This window comes from Cyprinus carpio, chromosome A8, assembly GCF_018340385.1.
Source record: "Cyprinus carpio isolate SPL01 chromosome A8, ASM1834038v1, whole genome shotgun sequence".
Taxonomy (NCBI): Eukaryota; Metazoa; Chordata; class Actinopteri; order Cypriniformes; family Cyprinidae; genus Cyprinus; species Cyprinus carpio.
Window position 1 is genome coordinate 8,367,054 of NC_056579.1, and position 25,521 is coordinate 8,392,574.

Genomic DNA, 25,521 nt, shown 5'->3' on the forward strand with positions numbered 1-25,521 from the left:
TGCCTGATTAACAGTAATGCTCCAAATCTTCATAAATTGCATGTAAATGCTGGGTTGGGCAAAAAAAGCCAGATTAGACACAAGGTTTGCTATTCCCTTCTATCATTATTTTCATATCCACCACATTTGTCTGTGCCCAAAGCTAAGATAGACTCCTGAACCAGAAAGCAAATATTGATTTCAAAGGCCAATACTAGGAAAAAAAAACATTGTCTGACAAAGCATTCAAAAAAGGGACACATTCTTCCATTATGCTGTCAGATGCTTTCATATATGAAGTCTGTGTGAAAGAAAACCTTCACAAAGCACATCTGTAGTAGTCACTGAAGACTCCAGAATCCAACTATGCCCATGAGACTGAACCTGAACTGAGCAAGTTCTTGTCTTTCGTGCAGTGTGTTGCACTTCAGTGAGTCCACCTACTGGTGAAACTACATACAGACAACTGAAACTGTGGCACAGCAAAGTGCAAAATGAAGTTTAAAAAAAGAAATGTGGAGGTGGAATGTTACATGTTTGCAAATATAATAATTCTAATGATAAATGCACTGGTATTAGGTTTAAATTCACTGTCTGTAAAGCTTATACCAACTTGTGCACACGGAAATGCAACCAACTGTGTGTTATTTATTGATAGAGAGTGTTTTTTTTATGTTTTTTTTTGTGTGTGTGAGTGAGATTGTTGTTGTAGATGAATAAAAGAGCAGCTGATTCTTATATCCTAATTGACATTGGAAACATTGCACTGGAGCATTAAGGGTGCTTTTGAGAAGAATAATGCTATTAAATGATTAACAAATGATCATATTTGATTCACCTCAATCTGATTTTCTCTCTCCAAGGCAAGGCTGAATAGGTAGGCACTATATATATATATATATATATATATATATATATATATATATATATATTTAAACGTACTCATAAAATGAGTTTTGTGAAACTCCGTTAACAAGACTTGCTCCACATTTTTTAAATCACCTTTGATCCTATTGCTTCGGCACTTGTCATTAGGAATAAGACAGAAGGGTCATTTTTATTAAGCAGGCTTTCTATATTCTACATGTTTTTTTTTGATAAAATACAATATGTTTTAAGGTATGAATACACCGTAGTACAAGATTACTGGCACACAATTCACAAATATGTACATTTTCATTATTTATAACAGCTATTTATAAATTTGCAATGTCAAATATTAGTAGTTTGTCAAGATTACGATTCTTCAAAAGGACAGAATGAGTAAAGTATAAATGCTGTACTGTTAAGATTATAAAGGTAAAATGGCGTTTGCATGTTTTTTTATTTTTTCTAAAGTTGATCAGTGTTCTCTTTTAGCTGGGTAGAAATTCAGTTGCAGTAGTGGTTTATGTAAGCTGATAATGTTACAAGCACCTCAGCTTCAATTATAGCTGAAATCCACTGATCAGGTCGCGGTTATGAGGTTTTATGGCTTGTGGGATACGTTCCTGAGAGTGGACAGTCATGCCCACAATAAAAACCTCTTGTGTGAATGAGCTATTGCTGAAACTTTGAAAAGCGAAAGAAGCTGCCCAGTTTGGCTGCTTGTAAACATTGAACAAATGTGTTAATATTGCCCAAAAAAGGAAGAGAACGAACCTTGGAACACTTGTTATGGATTTTTCTTTAAGCCTCCATGTCACAGATCTAAATACATTTACTGCACTGGTAACCTTATTATAATCACTCTAAAATAAACTTCAAATAGATAGGTATAGATTTGTTCAGAAAAACTCGTTCAATTACATTGAACTGGACATCATAAAGCGGCAGATTAGTGGAGCTCCCTTGATTTGAGGTTATTTAAAAACAAAGGTAGTCACACCAGAGGTTTCAAGCCATATGAGTCTGTTACCTTTAACTCCATCTTGACTTGGCCTTCATACATTATCCAGCCAACCAGACACCGGGAGAACTCAGTGGACATTCAGAGGAAGCTGGAAAACCTAGATGATTATCAAGTGGCTGGAGATGCAGGTGGAAGGATTCTTCTTATTCAGGTGGTTCCAGCCTTCCCCTCTTCCTATTCCTCCTCCTTGTTAACGTGGCTCGGGTGGTGGTGGTGCTGTATCCAGCTTGGGTCAGGACAGCTCGGATTTGCTGAGGGCTATAGCCAGCTCGAGATCCTCCTGCTCCTGCTGAGTCAGACGAGCCATGCGCTCCCTCTCTTCTCTTTCACTCTCCCGCTTCGCCCACTCTATCATGTCCTCCTCTGTGGGGTACTGCTCCACACACACACATACACCATAACCCCATCAGACACCCCATCAGTTTGCACCTGCTTGAAGTAATATTTCTCAATTTTTTTAGTCTAATCTAAGGGTCTAAATGAAGAGGGGTCATGCAACTATTACAGGTAGTGTAAATAATGTTTTCTAAAAGCACCAACTTTAAATGATCAAAGACTGAGTTATGGACTAGTAGGATTGAGATCACAAATTTACTCACCCTCAGGCCATCCAAGATGTTGATGAGTTTGTTACTTCATTGGAACAGATTTGGAGAAATTTACCATTATATCACACAAACACACAGCATTTTGCTTCACAAGACGTTAGTTTATGGACTGGAGTGGTGAGGATTACTTGTGGATTATGTTGATGTTTTTAGCAACTGTTTGGACTCTCATTCTGACGGCACCCATTCACTGCAGAAGATCCATTAGTGAGCAAGTGATGTGATGCTATGTTTCTCCAAATCTGTTTCAATGAAGGAACAATCTTACATGGCCTGATGGTGAGAAATTATTTAGCTAATATTCATTTCTGGGTGAACTTTTTTTATGGTACAACATACATTACAGTCTGTTAAAGATTACAGTTTTATGTAACTATATAAATCAGATAAATTTCATTTAATCTATTTAAAGGAATAGTTTAAGAATAGTTAACGAATTCATTATGATTTAAATAATAAATCATTTTAATATTACATTTTGTCATATATATATATATATATATATATATTTATATATATATATATATATATATATATATATATAATGTATGTATATATTACTAGGAGAACTTTAAATTAACTGAATATAATTTAAATGATATTAAATATTATACATAATTTTAAATATTAAACATTTTATTCATTCATTTATTTATTTCTACCTTTACTTTTTTCATTCATTTTGTGTTATTGGGTGAACTATTCCTTTAAGTATTGTTTGGTCAATGTCAACATCACCAAAGCAGTTCTTCATCATCAAATAGGGACAAATGTGGAAGCAATAAGGGAGGGGGGGAAATAAATAACAAACAGTGATAATGTTGTACAGCTACTGACACAGGAGGATGAGAGATACATGATGTGTGCCATGAGGCAATCCATAAAACCTTTCAGCTGACACTGGCTCAAAAGCCTTCAAACACATGAGACTCCATAGTAAAAAATGTTTTCTGTTACTGAAGGACTCCTTATTTTAGTATTTGCGATTATCACTGTTATAAACAAAGTTGTATAGAAACAAATCACTAAAAAAATGCAAATATAGTCACCCACATGTTTCAAAAAACTCAGTGGATCACAAAATTACACATTATTTAAAAATGTTCTACTTTGGGTTTGAAATGGTACAAAGAAGTGAGATATAACAACTAATGAATAATAAAATTATGTCCAATTTACAATGAAATTTCAGCTGTTTATGGTGTGCCAAGGCCTGGATTGCTCATATAGCCCATCATGCTGAACATGCAGGTATTTTACACAGATGTGAAGGTGTGGACAACCATGGATGGAGAAATGTAATCTCAACAGTTAGCTGGTAAGCATTTCAACACACAGAACACCAGATCATGACATGACAACAAAAATAATCTAAAGATGTCTCTTCTGAGGTCTCTTCATTTGCAAAAAGTGATTTTAAAATATCAGAGAAATGTCATTATAAAGCTTAATTTATTTGATGCATCATCTGATAAAGAAAATTCACAGTGGGAAAATATGAGAAGACAAGTTCTTTAATTTTAAATTTAAAAATAGTAATACACAAAGGAGCCAACATGTGCTGTCAGCACCCTAGCTGATTAATTTATTTAGCAAATTTTCTGTATAAAAACAAAACAGACTGTATTTTTTTCTAAAAAAAAAAAAAAAAAAAAAAATGGTGCAGAGAATCATGGGATGTAGATGGAACCAGGAAGTGCTCTATCAGTGAATGGGAAGTAGCAGCCCAATAAGACAGGTGGACACAGTGATTAGTTCGTGCAGTGCAAAGGAAAGGCAAGGCAAGTCAGTGAACCAAGGTACAGCGGGGCAATGAATGTGCAAGATGGAATCAAGCCTCAACCAATGGTGGAGAACATGACAAAAGAACATGGGGTAAACTGAAAACAGCTAATAGCAAGCAGCCCCGCCTCTCCTTCCTCAGCCAGTGAGAACTTGTGCTTGATGTTAGGCGTGTTGTGATCTCATAAATATGTAGATTTAAATACATTCTTTTTGTAAATTAGCTTACACTTAGCTAACATTACTAACACTTTTTTAGTAGAAGCATAAGCCTGGATTTAGAATAGATAAATAATTTCATTAGAAGCTCATTTATATGTACAAAAACAATACATAAAATATGACAATGCTTCATGGCTTTTCACAAACAGATAATAAAGTGGAGTTGTCGAAATATTGGATGCCAAGCATTTCTTTCCAGGAAAACAAAAAGAAAAAGGCTATGAGGGGTCAAGAGGTCAAGGCTGCTGCTTGGAGGAGGTGAAATGTCAGGGTTCACTACTGGGGTCAGGAGGGGGAGAGTGGGAGGAGCTCACTTTGTCAAAGCTGGTGAATCGGTTGGGGTCGCATGGGGCTTGGTGGGGTGAGGAAGGGGCGAAGGGGTCTGGTACCGAGTCTTTAGCAGGAAGGGAGGGGAACTCTCCAGAGCCCTGAGCCTTGAACAGACCAGGCCTCTGAAATGATTCAGACGACTCCGATCGGTCGATGTTGGACCGTTTACCTTCAAGAACATACACATTACAACAAAACAACTTAAAGTACAATAGAAATGTAAATCCAAATCACATCGGGTTCATTCTGAGAAAACACACAGAACAGGAACCAGCTCACCTGGGGGTGGAGGTGGAGGTCTGGTGGGTGTTCCGGTTTTGGGAGGTAATGCTGGAGGAACATCTGACTGAGTGTCCTCCTTATATAAATTCTTGTTTGTACTTGAGTCAAATGGATCGCTGTCATTAGACTGAAAGGCAAAGGAGAAGTTCAACAGCTGCAACCCATATTTAACCTGATTCAAATCATGTGGATCAACTGACTGGTAATAGAGCTGGAATACTGGGCTTCTGTTTACGTTAATGAGCCTTACCTTTGCTAAGCTGCTGAAGTCTGCAAAACCTCCTCCAAAGGTCTCATTGCCAAATACTGCAGCAAAGGGATCTGAGTAAGGCACACAAACAGAATCTGTTAAACTGATATTTTTGATCATTTTTGATAGTTCATGAGCAGAATCAACCCAATGTAGGCATTTACAAACGGAAGCAAAATGCAAGGATGTGAAAAATAATGCAATTATGTTTCTACTCCAATTCGATGTTGAAATATAAACATTTAAATGGTGGCTGTCATAAATGGTGGCTTGTTTTCATGACAGATTTATTAACGCATTAACATACATTAAATAATGAAATAAAATTAATATGTAGTCAATATATATAGAAGATATATTTCTGTGGTTAAAAACACTGACGATTCCATGTGACATGATGCATTTCAGTAAGTTGTTGTTTCTTTCAATATACTTTCTGATGTTCATTCACATTTATTTATTTTGTGCTATAACTACCAGTAAAGAAGAAGGGGCTATAGCAATTTGCCGATGGCACATTAAGTAGAATCTAAACTACATTTATTGTTCTGTGATAAAACCGACAGATACTGAAGTTTTGTTCATTTATCAACAGAAAACAGTATAGACTGATGGATAGATCTTAGGATTTAAGAATCAATATTTATTTCATCAAAATGGACATTGTTAATAATCATGAAATAAATACTGTAAAACAATGTTCCCTCTGAGCTGCGTGCATGCATGTCCGTGCACTTCTTGGTAAATAGCAAAGCACTGTAAAAATTGTTTTCTCAGGTAACCTAAAATAATGCATCATTTAGTTACATCAAGGGTCAAATCAAATACAAATAGCAAATTAAATTTAAAAGTTACACACTTTTTGAGTACGTGCTGTAAGGTCTGGTATAAAGAATGTTTTCGCTTAGGTGGCCAAATTGTCCGCCCAATATAGAAAAGTTTTGCTCAACAAGAAAAAAAATTAGAGGGAACATTGCTGTCAACCCAGGCTAGTAATGCTTGTTCTACCTGGGTCTGAGTTAGTGGCCACTGTAGATCCTCCTGGAGCAAAAGGATCATTGGCTGCGGCTGGGCCATCTCTCTGAAAGGAAAATGAGGAGGAAATCAAAGTTTAACATCAAATTCAGCCAAATCTTTTAAGTTATGGTAATAAAACACTGTATGACTGCAATCTTAATAATGTTGGACAATTCAAAAGCTTGCTTTAGGTTTTGTATCACCGAGAATTAGGTATAAAAAGTGACTCAAAGTGCATTCAGCAGAATTTACTGGCAGTCACTTTTGTAAAAATAAAACTAAATCTTACTAATGCTATCATAAATCAAGTGTGACAGAAGATATAAAGTAACAGAACACGTTTTAATGAGATTTCAAAGAGAGCTTAGCTCTACAGCACTCACTGCGGGAATATCTGATCCTCCAAATGGGTCGTGTCCTGTGCCAGTCGAGCTGAAGGGATCAGAGTCTACGGGGGTATATTTTTTGTATGAGAGGGTATGTGTCTTGGATGCTACTACTACCGGAAGCAAATGGGTCTGGAGTGACAGCATTACTGGTCCTGGATGTGAATGGATCAGGCTCTTTTGGGCCTGTAGTAGCAGTGAATGGGTCGGAGGAACCAAAAGGATCTTCTGATGGGAAACCAACTGAAGGCTGCTTAAAAAAGTTGTCTGCAGCAAATGGGTCTGTGCCTTTAAAAGGGTCATGACCAAAAGGATCTGGATAGCAAAACAGCATTTTATGAGCCAAAATGGTTTTGTGCTGTGAATGGACATTTTGAAAACACAATGTGAGACAGACAAGCAAATACTCACCTGAAATGTCAACTTTTGAGAAAGGGTCTACAGTGAATGGATCACCTGCATAAAGAAGTTTTATATAAGTTCACCAGTTAGTCAATTACCTGATGCTTTAGTTCAAAGCAACTTATGGTACACTTATTTCAAAGACAATCTAGGGCTGCGTGAGTAATCTAAATAAAACCTTTTTTTTGGATTATTTTATTTTGTGTGCAGATCTTACTGTCAGTGAAAGGGTCAGAATGGAAGAAGTCAAGGCCAGGACCACTTGGTGGGTTAGTGGGTGGCAATGTAACTGCCTGGGCAGCTTCCTTCTTCTCTTGTTCCACAGTTTCCAGCTAGATGTTCACAAAATCCATTAGCATAAACTTATTTATTATGACGAAATTACACCTACACATACTCACAATCTAAAACAACATGCTCTGACCAGTACTGACAATATGACCACCACATTATCCCCAAATAAATAATAAAAATAAATAATAATTAATATAAATTAATATTAAAAATAATTGCAATTACAATATTAGTGGAAATGGTCAAAAATTATGATTTGTCAAATTCATTCAACCTTTGGGGTGCTGGCAGCAGGCTGGTCCTCTGCCTTTTCCTTCTCCTCCTCTACCTCTGGCTCTGGGTTAGCTTGTGTTGTGCTTTCCTGAAAACAGAGTGGCATAAAAAGTCAGACACATGAGAACCTATTTGTAATGTAATGTAAGAGTGACATTGTAAATGATATATAATAAGAGGAAGTGGTTTCTGACCGTGTTCCCCTGAGGCCAGGCCACAGTAGTGGGGCTGGCAGTGGATAACCCACTGCTGTAAAGGTCAGCGCTATAAAAGTCAGCTTTAGGCTCCTGCTCCTCTGACCCGGGCTGCTCCTCTGTGACTCTGAGCTCCTGTGGCTCACCCATGGATGACTGCTCCTCTTCATTTTGGTCTTTGTCCTCTTTGGGTTTCTCTGGCGGCTGTGCTGCAGGTTGAGGCCACTGCAGTTGCACCGGCTGCTCAGAGGAGGGCGCTGTTCCATTGACGAGCACAGGCTCCTCCAGGATTTTCCAAGTAAGCCTTGCAGTCACTTCTCTCTCCTCCATTTTAAGCTCGGCCAATCGTTTCTGTTCCTACAATAAATCCCATATAGTGTGTGAAAAAGACCGATATTTCAAGCAAGAAGAATCAAATAGCTGGTGATCAGGAATGGAAATAAAGAACTTTACAAAAGTTGCAAACAAGACAAAAGACAAAGAGCAGAAAATATTCAGCAAGAAAAAGCTGGATTTTCTCATTTGCAATTAAAATGAACATATTTAGAGAACAAATAATTCCAGTTCTAAAATCTGATTGGATGAGCAATCTTTGAAGCCACTGAAAAACAGAAAATATACACACAACTTGACCAGTTAAAATTATAATATAAATAATAATAATAATAATTATTATTATTATCATCATTACCATCATAATTAATTTTTATTATATGTTGTACATTGGTGTCTATAATCAGTGCTGTTGGCAAAAAAAAAATGGAAACATTTCTTTACTCAGGTAAAATCACTGTAAAACATGGTTTTATTTTAGTAAGGGAAAAAAGCAGGGTAAAATGTTTATACCCATCAATAAAAAGAAGACTTCAGAAAGAGTTAAAGATAACTTAGAAACAGATAAAAAAGCTCACTAACCTGAGCTATCTGTGTGTGGGACTCTTTAACAGCATCCTCAAGGGGGCAGAGTTGAGCACGGGCAGAATGAAACTTTTTCTGGTTTTTGACGAGTTTAGTGTTGTTGGTGGATGAGTTCTTATTGGGCTTTGTTTAACTGTTGATGATAGTCACCAATTCTCTGCTCCTGCTCGGAGTGCTCCACCTGCATTGACTGGATCTGAACACACATACACACACAGAGACAGGTGAAAAAGAGCAGAAAGTACAATAAAAGATCTGAGATCAGCACACTTGTGGCTTTACAGTGAGATTGCATTTATATCCATTTAAATGGAATGGACTGAGTCTCCCTTCCTCTTCCACTCTTTTCTTTCTCTGATCACATATCAATTTGCATGTGAAAACATCAAGCAAAACAGCATGTGATATTAGGCTTAGGCTCATTCAAAATAGCATGCAAAGTTGTCGAGTCGTGTAATGTTTTAAGTGGATTTTTGAAATCGGTGCATACTTTTTGGGTTGATGTAACCCACAATACAAACACTGATATTGCCTGTTATACACATAGGCTTCATTTCTCTCTCTCTCGCTGTGTCTGTCTCATACCAGCTGGCTTTGCTGGCTGCACTGTTGCTGTATGAGACCGAGCTGCTCCTCTAGAGAGCGCTTCTGCTCGTCCAGCCTCTCCAGCTTCTCCTGCACCTCCTGTCGATCTGCCTGCAGACGGCTCAGCTCCTCCGAGCCCTTCTGAACCTCCTCCTGCAGGTCCTGAGAAAGAGAGAGAGAGAATTTGTGTTGAGAGGCCTTTCAACACATCTTTATCGGTCTAATAATAAACAAGACTTCATCAACACTGACAACAGTGCAGAGAGCTCATGCATCTCTTAAAGTGAAGATAAAAAGCACTAGTGTGTAAACCAGTCATAAGGGCACATCGGTCAGCAAAGTCAAAGTAAACAGAAATGAAATCAGATAGACTGCAATTATGTGCTCAAAAGTAACACAACAACTTCACTGATAGAATCATCTCATCCTCAAATAAAGGAATGACACCTTAAGCTTATACACAGCAGCTTTCACTTCTCAACAGCTGTTCACTCACAGAAGTGAAAAGAACATTATACATAGAACAAATTAAATTCTGTCCTTGTGAAAACTGAAAGGGAAAGAAATACGCTGCAAACAGAAAGCATAAACAATGAAAACTGCAATGTCAGCCGTACGTAGCCAGACTTCTGACCATCAACCATGGCCCTGTCCAGAATGGCGCACTTTAAGTGGACTTGCGGTTTCATGGCTTTCACTTTCGTGTGTCCATGAAATTAACAAGGCCACAGAATGTCCCGTTGGATATTTTATGATCTGTCTTCACTGCCACCATTCCAAACCTACAATAATGGATACTTCATAGCTGAATATTACCCAACAGCCCATGAGGGAAAGTGTAGAAACACTTAGGAGGACTGTGAGGTGCCATCTGGAAAAGGGCCAAAGTCTGGTCCACGCTGCAGATTATTCTGGCCAAGAACTTCACAATTAAACAGGAAGAAATGTCTGAGCATGTTAAGCAACCAATAAATTAGTTCTGAGTTTCTGCTGTTTAGGGGCGGGTTTATTTGAAATCGTTTATACAACAATAAAAGATCAATGTGGAAAAAAAATAAATATAAAAAACACTTTACTTAAGTGCCCTTTTTACAAGTTACATGTACTTATTATAGTAATAACAGTAAATTATGCATACTTACATGCAACTAACCTAAACCAAACCCTAACCCTAAACATACACTAAGAATGTTAATAATTATTACTCAATACTTAATTATATAATTACACTGTAACAAGGACAACTTAAAAAATAAAGTGTAACCAAAAATAATAATAATATAGCTGAAATATCTCAGAATACAAAGCAAAAACAACTGAAAAAAGAATAAAAAATACACTATTGTTCAAAAGTGTGCGGTCATTAAGTCTCTTACCTTCACCAAGGCTTAATATTTATTTAATAAAAAAATAGTGTATTTTTTTTTATATTTTTTAATTTTTTTAATATTTTAAATTTTGATTATTTTGTTTTTTATTATTATTATTATTATCATCATCACACTGGCCCTGAACCCTCTGATTGGTAGTGTAAGTATTACATTTCACAGATTTAACAAAATTAAAAGTCTTTGATAAAACATAATTAGCAAATGGGTACGGGCATATATTTTTTTAACATACAAAAAGGGTAGACCAGTCAAATAAATTGATACTGATGTTCACTGATTCATGCTATTTTTGTGTGCATATACAGACCAGATGGTCAGTAATGGTTGGCAGGTTAAACCTGAGGCAGAACTACAATGAAAGCACAGAATATCAGACTGTACAAAAGCAAAGGATAGACACTGAGGGCTAAGGAAAAAAAGCAAATCAATTTTATTCAAGAACCAGCTAAAAATACCTCTCTTCCATCTTTATTTGAACCTCTAACTCTAGCACTCTCTGTTCTAATTCTATTCTTTAAAAAAATGCCCCTTTTAGACTTGCACTCTATTCATTTACTAACTGCATGTTTCTAATCTTAGCTTCTCTAATCTTTTTGCAATCTCTATTTTTTTCTTTTTTATTATAAAATTAACAAAAGCAAAAAGGTCTCCAACACTAGCTTGCTCTATTCTTTTTCTATTCTATCTTTATTTTTATTTATTATATAATAAATAAAAACCTTGCTACATGTACCACGTTAAGCTGAGACTTGCTATAGCACTTGCAAAGCATTGCTCTCTTGTTGATTTTGACTGCTTCCATTGTCCTCATTTATAAGTCGCTTTGGATAAAAGCATCTGCTAAATAACTAATTGTAATGTATATGTAAATATGTCAAATATAAGAAAAGAATCAGATCCGAAAGGAAATGAAAGAAAAGGACCTACAATGATAACAAAAGACAACCATGTCATTTCCTTTTCACCTTGAGGCGCTACGAGAATGCTGGGCGACTGTGACTGAGTGGGTCCTAAAAATAACAGGGTTACAGCAGCAGAACTGAATAACCGCTCAACGGTGAAGATAGAAACCTTCACATGTCTAATACACAAACGTCTCCTCATCCAATCAGAGGCTGCGCTGGGAGCCGACAGCCCCCGAAATAGAATCTGTTCATCATCCTATGGTTTAACCACAGCAGAGGCGCAAACTAAAACTTTGCACACATTCTTATTTAATTATTCAGTGCCTGGAGCTGCCTACCAGCACTGAGTGTTTCAAGGCTAATCTATTAAGAGCCTAAACAAATATTGATAACATTCATAATTTGTGAGAGACACTTGCCTTTGATAACTTACAATATTGATTTTTAATTCTCTTAATGTTGCACTTTTGCATAGGTGAGATCATTAAAAAGTACTCCTTTTGTTTGAGAGGACAACTTATAAGCCATATGGGTGTTTTTGGTTTAATGGACATCAACTGAACTGCCCTATTAAGACTGCAGCAAGAGAGAGGTCCATTTTAATTATCTTATTCATACAGGTAAGAGATCACAAGTGTCATGGGCACATGTTTAGATTCAAAAATGAAAAGAAAACAGCAAATCAGCATGACAAGTGGCCTTGTGTGATGACAGGAAAGGAGAACCCTAGAGAGCGGGACCAGCTGTGCTATCAGTATGCCATCTAATATCCATACACACACACAAATCGGGCGTCTATTCCTGTACACTTACACACACACACACAGACAAACACTATTGTTTTTCTGGCTAATTAGGCATCCATCTGTCATTACATTTTAACATTATAACACTTTAAAATAAACGACACAACCTGAACACCTCTGAATCTGTACCTGGCATCTAAATCCGCAGTCTAGAGCATCTTGCAGTCTACAGAATGGCTAATTTTCAGATACATACACAGAAAATTTAATTATCACACAGTGGGAGAGAGCGAGTGAGAGGGAAGGAGGGAGCTCAGATCTCCATGGAAATGAAAAACACCAAATTTATGAGTCAGGAGGCTAGTGCAGATATACAGTATAGACCTTGAACTTCTTTCAACTCTGCGGACAGGCAGTGAGGAGAGAATCAATCCACCATGAGCAGAGTGGACAGACAGATGATAGGGAGGAGAAAATAGACGGACAGAGAGGGAGCCTTTGGAAAACAGCGGGCTTCTGTTCTCCTTTATTGATCCAATAAGAGGTCAGTAAAGTCTAGACATTATGATGTATGAAACAGTCAATATAGAAAAAAAAAAACTTTCAGCTGTCTTTAAACAACTAATATATAAAAGATTCAAAATAAAAATATAGAAATAATAGCCGCCTTTCAAAAAGTAATATAAAAAATTATTCAATATAAAATAAAAATATAGAAAAATTAGCTGCCTTTAAACAACATAAAAATGATTTTAAAAAAGAAACAAAAAAAGATATAAAATAAGAAATATTAGCTGTTTTTAAAAAACTAATATAAATGATTAAAAATAAATAAAATAAAAATATAGAAATATTAGCTGCCTTTAAAATACTAATATAAAATGATAAAAAAAAAATATATATATATATATATATATATATATATATATATATTTTTTTTTTTTTTTTTTTTTTTTTTTTTTCAAAATGAAATGAAATAAAAATGCTTTCAGTACATTGTGGATTTTTAAGCTATCCGTCTATGGATGTACATCTGAATGTCTCTGTCAGGTCAGGATCACCAGTCAAATAAAAACAACAAATTTATTTCGGTTCAATTTTAAAATCACTCGTACCTGGACTTCACTGTTCCTCTGTCGTATAGTTTCCTCCCTCTCTTTGATGTCCTGTTCCACCACGCTCTTCTCCCTGAAAGACCAGCAGAGACATGAGTATTTAATCACAGTGGCGACGGCGGGTACAGACAGCCAGCCGCCTGGAACAGGATGGACAGCATCTCCTTCCAGCACCATCTCTGCATCTGCTGCTAGAGCTTGTACGTGTGAGAGAAGAGAGGCTGTCCGTGAGTGAGTGTGTCAGAGCTGCACATGAGCAGATGGTTTTCTGAACGTCAGGAAGAACAGGAGGAGGGAAGCATGGAGAAAAAGAGAGAGAGAGATGGGGGATGTGGGGTTGGAATACATAAGAGGTGTTTTCACTCACCCCGCTGTCTGTATCTTTACATTCAGGTCATACAGGATAAATTAGCAAACAAATATATTACAACTACATACATTTTCTTTAGTCTAGATAGAGTTGATTAGAATTTATCATTTTAAATGGTAATTTATTCCTGTGATGGCAAAGCTGAATTTTCAGCAGCCATTAATCCAGTCTTCAGTGTCACATGATCCTTCAGAAATTATTCTAATATGCTGATTTGTTGAAAACCATAATTTTTTTCAGGATTCATTGATGAATGCAATATTTCGGTTTGAATTATAAATCTTTTGTAACATTATAAATGTCTTTACTGTCACATCATCAAGTTAATGCATGAATCAAAGCAGTTTTTTATTTTAAAAAAAGTAATGCATTCTTGCTGAATAAAAGCTTTTTTTCTCAAAAAATATTTATAAATGCCCCCCTCCCCTCTATATATACATTGTTATACAAAAGTATATTTACTGTATATATGTAATGCATACATACACCTTGGAAACTGCTATTCGAGGGTATTGTTACACATGTTCCATGATATTCTACAGCCAAACAATGTCTGATATGTGTTGCTATGCTGTTGCTAGGGTGTTCTGAATGGTTGCTTAGCGTTACTCTGACACCCAAAAATGGCCCAACTCAAAAGTGTCAATGTGAAATTTTTCATCATGCAAAAAAACCTGATAATTTTGCAAATAGCACATCTCCTTCTCAGAAAAAAAATTAAAATAAATAAAAACCTACAAGCTAAAGTACTAGTAGTAGTAATACATGCCGGCACCACTAATTATGAGACTTTTATACCAACAGTACAAGCTATATAGAGAATCAACCTGGGATTAAGAGTACAATGTTGACTTTTCATGGGTTCAAACCATCCACCTTTCGGCTACTAGCTCAGTTTTTAACTACTACGCCACACAACCCATGCATCCATTTGTTAAACGCATTTGCATGTTAAATCCATTTCTAAACACATCATTACCAAGCATAATCTTAAAGAGCTGTGGTGTGAAAGCTTATTTATCTACTTAGTCACAGATCATAGTGTGAAAACTTATATTTTTTATAAATAAATAACACAGGTTTATGATGATGCTGGATTGTTTCTTTATGTGGAATCTCTTGAGGCCAGTGAGAAAACAAGAGTAAAACAGAAAGATTAGAAAAGAAACAGCAAGAAAAATCTTTCAGAAAACAGTTGAATAACACAAATATTTCTCAAAAAGATTTAGAGCATCTTTCCTAGATGAGGCTGAACTGTTTTAAGCTCTGACTCAACATTCCCTCTCAGATTCTGACACAGTGAGTTCATGCTACAGTCTTCCCGGCAACAACAGAGAACTCACATGGACCTGACCAAGAGTCAAACGCACACACTGTGAGTCAGAGACTCCCAGAAGAGAGAGAGAGAGTACGAAAACAAGAAAATAGAAAGACTAAAATGGGATATATAAATAATACAGGGCAAAATGAGAGTTTGTCAACAGTCCTATATCCACCTAGAAACTGGAGCTTGAGCAGCCCAGATCAGCCAAAAACAACAGAGCACAAGTCGATCAAACAGCTTTTAATTGCCTTTCTTTTCTATAAAGAGGGTGTGGCTTGTTCTTACCTGTCACCAGAGGTCGCCTGTTGCCGTGGAGATTTAAGGCAATCCCAAACCGCATGCATCATTTTAGCAACAAACAACAGCCCATCGTATAGAATGTTCTTGATATCTATCCTTTCTGCTCATCTTCTTCTGCACTCTCCATTTCAGGCAGAATCATTACTTCTCACTTACTCTTTACCTTGCACGCTTTCCATGAAGGAGGAAGTGAGAAATGCTAGAAGTGCTGTTGAGCGTCTATCTCACAGGGAGAGTGAGTGTACTGGGAGCTGACAGGTGACTGTATCTGCTTTTGCTCAAAGTCTGTAAACCAGAGATGGAGGGAAAACCAGAGGTGGGGGAACCTTCCTCTTTCAGTATTTGTGTAAATGAGAGCTCCACCTCTCCTCTGTCGGGTAGTGACTCCCATCACAAGGAGTGTTAACATCTCTGGAGAATCATTGCTTACAGGAGCTGATTTAAGGGCTCGTATACACCACCCACACATGAGTTGCATTCAGTATCTAATACTTTTTTCATCTGTCACACAAATATTTAATCATCAGTGATTAGTTCAACCAAAAATGATTTACTCACCCTCATTTCCTTTCAAACTCATGTGACTTTCTTTTTTTTTTTTAAATATGCCACTATAAATGTACCATAAATTAGTTTATATTAGCTAGGATATTCTTCATTTTCTTGTTTTCCAAGAAATTCACATAGGTTTTGAAAAACACACAATTTTCTTTTTTGAGTGGACTATGGCTTTAAAATAAGTGGCTTTATTTTTCCAAATACTGTCTGTGGGTGAAGACAATCTAATTCAGCTTGAGATGACCTTGCACATTATGATGACAGAGCGAAGAACATGAAGTAATGAGATCCTCATTAAAGAAACCATTCATCAGTTCATGTGCATCCATCATGACCTGAGGACAGATTTGGGTACACTGACACACTGAGATTACAGTCAGACACACATTTCTGTTTTTGTGGTTTCATAATCTCCTGTGCACCTGTGTGAGAGCACTGTGTACAAATACACACTATATTAAAACAGATGGCCAGATGGTTTAAAAAAATAAGAGAGAAATGGAGAGTACTGTATGCAGAGGTTACCCATAATTACTTCCTTCATGTATAAACATCCATGGGTCTACAAGACATACATTAAGTTCAGGACTGAAATTTTACACGAGCTGTCTTGTGGATATGTGGGGAGAGGACAGTATTATCGATAACTCACCTCTGTAGGTCCATGATTTCATTAGTGAGCGAGTCCAACTCTTTAATTGCGGAGAAATCAGCAGCCTGTAATGCGACAGCATTGTTCTGTTAGAAGAAAAAAGGAATGAAATATCATTACAAGAAGGTAGAAATCATGCATGAAAAACATTAATCTTACATACACTACCATTTAAAAGTTTAAGGTCAGAAGATTTTTTTAAAGAACTTAAAATTATACTAGTATTCATCAAGAAGGATGCATTAAATTGATTAAAAGTGATAGTTAAGACCCTCATAATGTTACAAAAGATTTCTATTTTAAATAAAATGCTGTTCTTTTAAGCTTTCTATTCATCAATAAAATCCTGAAAAATAAAATTTATCAAGGTTTCCGCAAAAATATACTAAGCAGCACAACTGTTTTAAACATGTTTTCAAAGCACCAAATCAGCACATTAGAATGATTATGAAAGATCATGTGACACTTGCTGCAGAAAATTCAGCTTCGCCATTACATAATAAAAAAATACACAGTAAAAAATATTTTAAATAGAAAACATTTATTTTAAATTGGAATAATATTTTATAACAGTAATGTTTTTACTGTTTTTAGATTAAATAAATGCAACCTTGGTGAGTACAAAAAAAAAAAACCTTAATGACCCCAAACTTATGCACTGTAGTATATAAGACAAACAGACTTACAAAAGAAAGACAGCAGCAAGCTAGAAAAAAAATGCTAAAATCTCAAAGCATTTAAGGACTGGATAGAAAAAAGAACACCAACAAAATCCTAGCATCTTCCATTTTTTTTTTTGATGATAAAAAAAAAAAAAAAAATATATTCTTATGTTTTTTTATGAGGTGTGTATGTGTTGTGAGTGTATATGAAGGAGGGATCATTTCTGGAGAGAGTGTCTGGGGTGGGTCTATTCCCTTTGACAGCTTCTGATTGATTAGATATAGAGCTAATGCAAACTGATCTTGGGTCAGTTTCCCAACGTCTCCTATATCACAAAGCTCCCTATAGAAACATGCACAAAAAAAGGTAAGCCAAAGTAACATTACAATACAAATCCATACAGTTTTAGTGTTTACAAGATTAGGTCTAATTAGTTCTGCATAAGAATTGATGGAAAATGAAACCAATAACAGAATTGTAAATCCAAGCAATGGCATCTCACCAAATGCAGGCCAAAGTGGCAGATGGCAAACCAGTCTTTAGAAATATATCTCGGACCTCAGCACCAGATACCAAGCCATCCATGTCACTGTCTGTCTTTGCAAATAAGTCATCATATTTGGCTTTATCTGCTGGAGAGACCACCCACTGCACATATGCAAACACATGGTTTTTTTAATAAATCTCTGGGACATTTTTAAAGTAAGCTTATAGCAAGTATTAGAATCATTCACAACATCTAATTTAACAAGAAGTTGGTGGTATAAAGCCAAGCGAACCCTAATCAAAAAGTCACCTGTGGTGGTGAAGGTTTTGCTGGCAGTGTTTTAGATCCCGAGTGGGCGGAGCCTCTTTCTTTATGCTGTGCTGGTGATGGTAGGAGGGGCATCACAGGAGGCGTGGCTATTTTTTTCCGTTTTGATGGCGGTATCAGAGCGGCAGGCAGAGACATAGGAACTGGCTCGGACTCCAGGGCTCTGTATACCAAATGCATGACCTAAAACACACAAACACAGTTTCCAAAAGAATATTTGGCAGCACAACACTGTTGCCAACATTGATCATTGTAATAATAAATCAGCATATTAGAGTGATTTCTTAAGGATCATGTGACACTTTATACTGGAGTAATGGCTGATGGAAATTCAGCTGTGCATCACAGAAATAAATTATATTTGAAACGATATTAAAATAGAAACCATTATTTAATATTGTAATAACATTTTGCAAGATTGCTTTTTCTGTATTTTTGATCAAACAAATGCAGCCTTGATGTGCATAAGAGACTTCTTTGAAAAACATTACAAGTTTTAAGGATCCCAAACTTTTGACCGGTAGTGTATATAAATTTAAATATTATAAATGACAAAAACTTAAAGGAAAATTAAAAGTGTTGTGGCAGCTAACTGAACAATAAAATGCCTCTGTTAAAGTACTAAAATTACTACAATGAAACTGAAATAAAAACAATTTAAGGCCAAATATAAATTTAAAAAAATATTAAAAATGGAAAAAGCACATAACAACATGACCAAACCATAAAAAAAAAATTTAAATTAAAACTATAAGAATAAAAAAAAGCTAATTTAAAATATTAATAATATTATAATAGTATAGAAATAATACAGTTTTAGACCTAAACAATACATTTTGACGTCACAAAACTCACCACAGCAAACTCATCTTTGTCCAGCATGCCATCTCGGTCAATGTCACTGAGCTCCCAAACCTATAACATTCATTCCAATGAGATGTCAGATCAATTCTGTCCATTAAATCACTATTACTGATTAACAGAATTAATTACTCATAGTTTGATTTAAATACATTTTCAAGTGGGATGGACAATATAGTTCAACTTTAGGTTTTTGTTTGTTTAAAAGAACAGAGTACTTTCAAGCTACAGTTCAAGAGCGCAGCCTGGTGGTCAGGCCTTAAAATGCACCTTTATATAAAAGACCAGGTAAAAGTTGTATCTTCAAACCCTGCAGTGCATCATTATAAACCTGCCTGTCACTGCACTCATCTTACCCTGCCAAGAACGTCCACAGGGAGTTTCGAATTGAGGAGCACTGGTTTGACTTTATCGCCCGTGAGCATGCCGCCCACAGGAGAGAGGCTGTCGAAGATGGCATCGAATTTCAGCTTCTCCTCTGCCTATATGACACGCAACACACAAACATTCATAAATGAGCAGTAACTGGCAACTGGAGTAACTGGTGCTTGGAACTGAAAGTGCAATCTAATTTATGACAGCATTTATTTAGCAACTCGATTCAAAATAACCAAAAATCTATTTATGATATCTGACCTTGACAGCCCAAGGACAGTCTGTGGGCACGGGGCCAAACTGAAGAGGACTGCTAGTGTCATGCTAGACAGGAAGCAGAAGAACAAGAGACATAAAGCAGTTTCCTCCACGTAAGCAAATAAAATCACCAACTCAGCAGCTTTTAAGTCATTGGTAATTATATTGTGAGGGAAACGTCATGTCATTTTTTCTGATCTGGTGAAGAGGAAGAGGAAGTTAAGGTCTGACTTACAAACTTTGGGGGAGGGACAGCAGCATTTAAGCTCTTAAGAGACACTTCAAGTCCATTCTGAGCACATGCCACCAAACGGAGGGCGACAAAAAATTGCTGTGAAGCGACAAACAGACAAATATAGTTGAGAATGTATTACTCAAACAACTTTTTTTATGCACCTTGATATTGTTTTTCAAAATACCTGCTTGTTTAGCGAGCCTTTGCAGTCTGAATCTGCTAAGTCCCATATCTGTGGAACAAAAGAAAATTAGACATAAGCATAACCATAAACATTAATGTGTAATGTAACACAAACCTAACACAACAAACTGCATGAAATCAATACAGCAGTATAAAGAAGATAATTAAATTACACCGGCTATCGTTTTCTATTTAAGTCATCTTGATGTTTCCAGCACTCGTAACTCAATTCACTGATTTGCATTTCCCACACTGCTATACTGGAGGCACGCTAACTCATGTTACCTTGCCAAGGACCAGGTCTGTAAGGCCAGATCTTTTTAAAAATAAGGCTGCATCACCAGCTCCTACACGCCCGCTGCTGGACGGATCTACCTGTAGTGGAATAAAGCATTCAATAACAAAAATATTTAAAGTTTGGGTCTGTAAGGTTTTTTTTATGTTTGTGAAAGTCTCTTATGCTCAACAAGGCTGCATTTATTTAATCAAAATCCTGTAAAAACTGTAATTTTATGAAATATTATTACAATTTAAAATAACCATTTTCTTTTTGAAAGTATTTTAAAGTGTAATTTATTCCTATGACGCAAAGCTGAATTTTCATCAGCCATTACTCCAGTCTTCAGCGTCACATGACCCTTTAGATATAATTCTAATTTGTTGATTTGGTGCTCAAGAAACTTTTCTAATCACCATCAATGTTGAAAAAAGACACTGGTGACTAGAAAGTTCAAATTAATTTATTTGTGACAGAAATCTTCTGGAACATTATATATGGCTTTACAGTCACTTTTGATCAATTTAATGCATCCTTGCTTAATAAACTTATTCATTTCTTTAAATAAACAAAGAAATCTTACAGACCCAAAACTTTTGAATGGTGGTGCATTTCTCAGAAAATATTCTACAACAAATACTACTGACTGTCAAATGAAAAACTATGTTTTTTGCTATAACTATGGGGTGACACACAATGGTGTGTGCTAAATAAATTCATAATTCACATTCATAATACGTAACAGACTTAAGCGACTTATCAATCAAGTATGCAAATAACATTTAACAAGAAGAATTAGTGTAAGAAGAAAAGTGTTTAAGAGGTGTATTTCACGGTTTGTAAAAGAAATTAACAATCAGAATGAATCAGGACCAATGCAATGCACAGATTCTTAGCTGGAGAGATTCAGGCGAAGGAGAAATCAGTAGCAAGATGTTTAAACCACATGCTAGTTCAAACAAGCTGCTCGGTTCGGTTTGCAAAAGTCATCACTAATTCATAACGGCATCCTCTTACTGAGAGAAAGACACTTAGAGGGAGTGCTTTTAGCTCAAACTGACAGTGTGGTGAGGTTTATATTTCTCTTCTTCCGCTACGTGCTCTATAATGCCAAAGCGAAACATAACACAGAAAAAGCTGATTAAATACTTACCTGTCGATAGTATTTCTCATAGACAGGATTCCCACCTGAAAGCTGCAACCAAATAACACAAAACTTGGTTAAATTGGTTTATTCTCTGTAAAACAGGTCATACTGATGAAACCTTTAATCAAAACAATTAAACAGGATTTTCTTCTAAACAGTTGACTTTCTTGGCAGCATTGATGCATTCACGCCTCTGAGAAGGAAGTGTTACAGCCATCTGGCAACCAGGTGACAATTCATAAAATGGCATTGTGAAAACATTTCAAGTGCTTACACACCTTTGTCATATTTAAAGATGTTGATTATACACCCATTCACACATAAACGAGGCTTTCTAAAGTCTCCTGCCAATCTCTGCTGTGCACAACACAAACACTGAGCTTTTGTTGAGTTGTGATTCACACAAGTCGGGCAGAGTAATGCACATTTGTGCAGCTGACCCCAAGCCAAACCATCGACATAATGTTTAGTCATGGCCAAAAGGCTCATTTATAACATATGGACGGATTAATTGAAATCAAACACATTACAGAGACCAAATCATGATTGTTAAATGTTTTTTTTTAGTAAACGCCAACCCCTCTGCTAATCAAAAGCTATTAGGAGCTCATATGATCTTTCAAATCAGACATCTGCCTCACCATGATGCATCAAATTGCTTTTCTGGCCATGTTAGACTAAGTTCTTCCAGAACCTAACTGTTTTTTGATTGTAGTTCAACAGCTCTGTATGTCTCCCATCAGGTGGTTACTGGTGCATGCTAATGTGATGTTGGCACACAATATTAAGCAAAGTGCCACCAAACATTTCCTTGCCCAGCTGAGAAAGAAGCAGGAGTTTTTGTTGCACTTCTTTATAAAAAAAATAAAAAAATCCAACCACTTTGGCCTTTCAGGCTGTTCTGATTCCAACTCATTTCCTGTAACTTATTCTGGCATGTTCTACTTAAAACGACCACACTCCTACAAACCAAAGGTTTAGTAAACCATGATTAAACATACAACAAAAAAATACCATCAACTAAATCCCCAAAATTATCTTGCCATCCTAATCTGTCATCACACAGCAAAGTCAACAAAGAAGCTGAATAAAAATATTACAAAAAGATGCATTTACAAATGCTTTTAAACAGAAATTACAATTGCAGAAATAATGTGGTGATATTAATGCTACAAATATGATATTATGAAACATTAAATGATTCCTAGAAATTATATTTTTTAAATAAAATGTAAAACAAAACTAACATTCTAAAAACCAACATTCTGAATATGATCAAAGGACCGTGTTTTTTTGCCTCCCTGCAATGTCTCAAATCAAACCTATCCTTCTGGAATCATAGAAAGCCAAACACGTGGATCCTCGCAATATGCTTTATATTCTTTATTATGTTGTCTTCTTAATGAGGTAATGCTGCAATGCATAGTTCATGCATGTGCGCCTCGCTTCTAAAACCGAGCACACCATCAGCTGCATGTGGTCAACACTACAACACCACTGCCATCACAGAAACAGTGTTATTCTTAAAGAAACAACAAAAGACAACACGGAAACTAAAGAGGAACATTTCTAATCAATGCACGAATCCCCCTGGACTATTAAAACAGCTATTAGTGACTCTATGCGTGTAATGCATATGCTGTCAGAGCCCTTTCTTACAGAAGAACAACTGCACGAGTGTCACTGAAGCTATTTCATTAATATTTCAATATACACAAAGACCACACCGGAAATAAGTTCATATTTGTCTGGTTTGAGATTTTTGACTCATTAAGATATTATTAAGACTGATTTTACTCGCCTATAACCTTTTTTTGAAGGTTAATGATCTGTTTAGCCAGCTAGCGAGTGTCAAATGTGCTAACAGGCTAATTAGTTTACAGACTGTAGATAAGAGGCAAAAAGTTGCTATGGGTAGAATAAGGAAGTCCACAAAAGTGAAAAATACACAAATATGACTGCGATGGTGTAGTACATGCCACATTTGCATAAAATAACGACTTGTTCCTATTCATTAATATTTATTAGTATATGAAAAGAGGAAAAGCAAAGCTAGCAGTAAAGCAAAACTTCCTGCTGCTTTTCAATGCCTCAGCAGTTTAACGCACTAAAACACACCAGTAGTCCAAACACCAATGACAAATACAAGTGAAATACGTTCTTAATGTTATAATTTAAACGTTATTGTGACATAAATTGAAGACGCATTAGTCATTGCTCACAAGCACTTTCTCACGTTCATAACGGAGACATGTAAAACTACAAGCTGATCTAAAAAAGTACAGTAACTTTGGATGATCCCATGACATGCAAAAGCTGGAAAAATAAATAAACTTTAGTTTATTTTAATCCAGCCTAGTTCAGCACTGACACACTAAGCTAAGTTACGCCCTTACGCAAAAGATCACACTGAAACTTTTTCTCTGCCCAAGCAAATGGCTGAAAACAACTTTAAACAGCTGCGATCAGACAGTAGTATGTGATCATTTTCCACCCTAAAGTTTCACGGATCTGATAGACATTTGAAACGAGTTGGAAAGTGGTTTAGAAAGTGTTATGTTTGTGTAGAAAGGGAGGTTACCTGAGTCAGGGAGAGACTGGCAGCCATAGTGTTTCTGTTCCCACTAGTTCATCCTGCGCTGCGATAGGCAGTGGGCAGTATAGGGATGCTACAAAACCTGGTACTGGATTACTCTGTGGATTGATGCTAGATTAAATCCTGCGCTGGATTATTCAACGGATCTGTAGGCGGTGGGTAACAAGCGATGTCACTGCAAAACTAGACGCTGGAGTACTCGGTGGATCAGAAGGTTAAACAAAACCTGGCGCGGGAATTGGTGTTTGTGCAAGTTTGTAATGCTAAAAAGTCCCTTAGACTAGAGGTTTTATAATGGAGGTTTTCAATTTGTGAGTAAAAAAAAGTGTGTTGTAAATCTAAAACTGCTGTATCTTACATTTGTCCATTTATTTTTCATTTTTTATTTTATTTGACATTTTAAAACATGAATTAAAAATTACAAAGTGGTTTTATTTTCATTTTTGTTTGAACACTTCCGTCCTGAGGCTGCCCAGCCCCATGTGTTCAGTGGACGCTGGTGGTCTGTTGTGAGGAAAAGTGCACAAGCATTGTCTCCACACCACACATATTTTGTTCCCCTCACCCAAATATTAAAAGCTTAAGCCACAATGTTCCCCAACACAAAACACAAAATACACATTAAAACAAACTAATCAAATGAATTTGTTTCAGAGAGAGAACATCTCTCTAAATCCCTGCATGTTGTCCCTAGCCTCAAAAATGAGCCAACTGGGTGAAATATTTTATTCTCGTTATTTCCTGGTTCCCCCCTATTTTGGAGCTCCGAGTGTTGACCAAACATTTTGAAGAAATACAATTTCAGAATGTTAGATTGATTTTAAGGGCCTTACGAAGGAGAGGGGCCCGGAACACAATTTTTACAAAGGGTGAGGGAGATAATCCCTCTGTTATATTTGTCCAGCTGTGGCACCTCCCCATCCGCACAGACCTATCTCAAGCGTAGGGAGATTTATCACCCACACCCAGACAGGGTGGCTCTCTGGGCCTGGCCCATGAGAGGACAAACTTAAACACCCTAGGGCTTCCCTTGAGTATGGTTGCTACTATACAGAATGCCAGGGCCATTTATACAGGGTCTTTATATGGTTTTAAGTGGCAAGTGTTTGAAGGGTGGTGTGATGGGCGTGGCCTCACATCATATTGGGGCTTAGTTGCTGATATTTTGAATGGGACCCTTCCAAGGGATGCTTCTGCAGAGGTCAGGTACGAATGTTCTTCCCATTGGTGGATCTCTCCATTCAAGGTTTCAGAGAACCGAGGTTATGACAGGAACCTATTGTTTCGCATACATGTGCTGGGAATAATTTATTTAGTTAATGCTCTCAAAAACTAGTC

The 25,521-nt window shown here is 36.5% G+C and overlaps 1 protein-coding gene across 1 annotated transcript; it reads right to left on the bottom strand.

Moving 5' to 3' along the window:
• Positions 1–675: 675 nt before the first annotated feature.
• LOC109091384 (epidermal growth factor receptor substrate 15-like) lies at positions 676–24,293 on the bottom strand. Its single transcript, XM_042761926.1, is given in 27 exon segments — positions 676–2,243; positions 4,797–4,981; positions 5,092–5,221; positions 5,345–5,415; positions 6,353–6,425; positions 6,745–6,820; positions 6,822–7,062; positions 7,159–7,203; positions 7,367–7,481; positions 7,718–7,804; positions 7,911–8,267; positions 8,826–8,894; positions 8,896–9,024; positions 9,414–9,575; positions 13,571–13,643; positions 16,775–16,862; positions 17,628–17,779; positions 17,940–18,085; positions 18,234–18,434; positions 19,107–19,166; positions 19,469–19,594; positions 19,749–19,811; positions 19,981–20,076; positions 20,165–20,212; positions 20,449–20,538; positions 21,594–21,635; positions 24,169–24,293. Coding segments are annotated over 27 exon segments (3,093 nt in total). The 5' UTR covers positions 24,196–24,293; the 3' UTR covers positions 676–2,102.
• Positions 24,294–25,521: the final 1,228 nt, after the last annotated feature.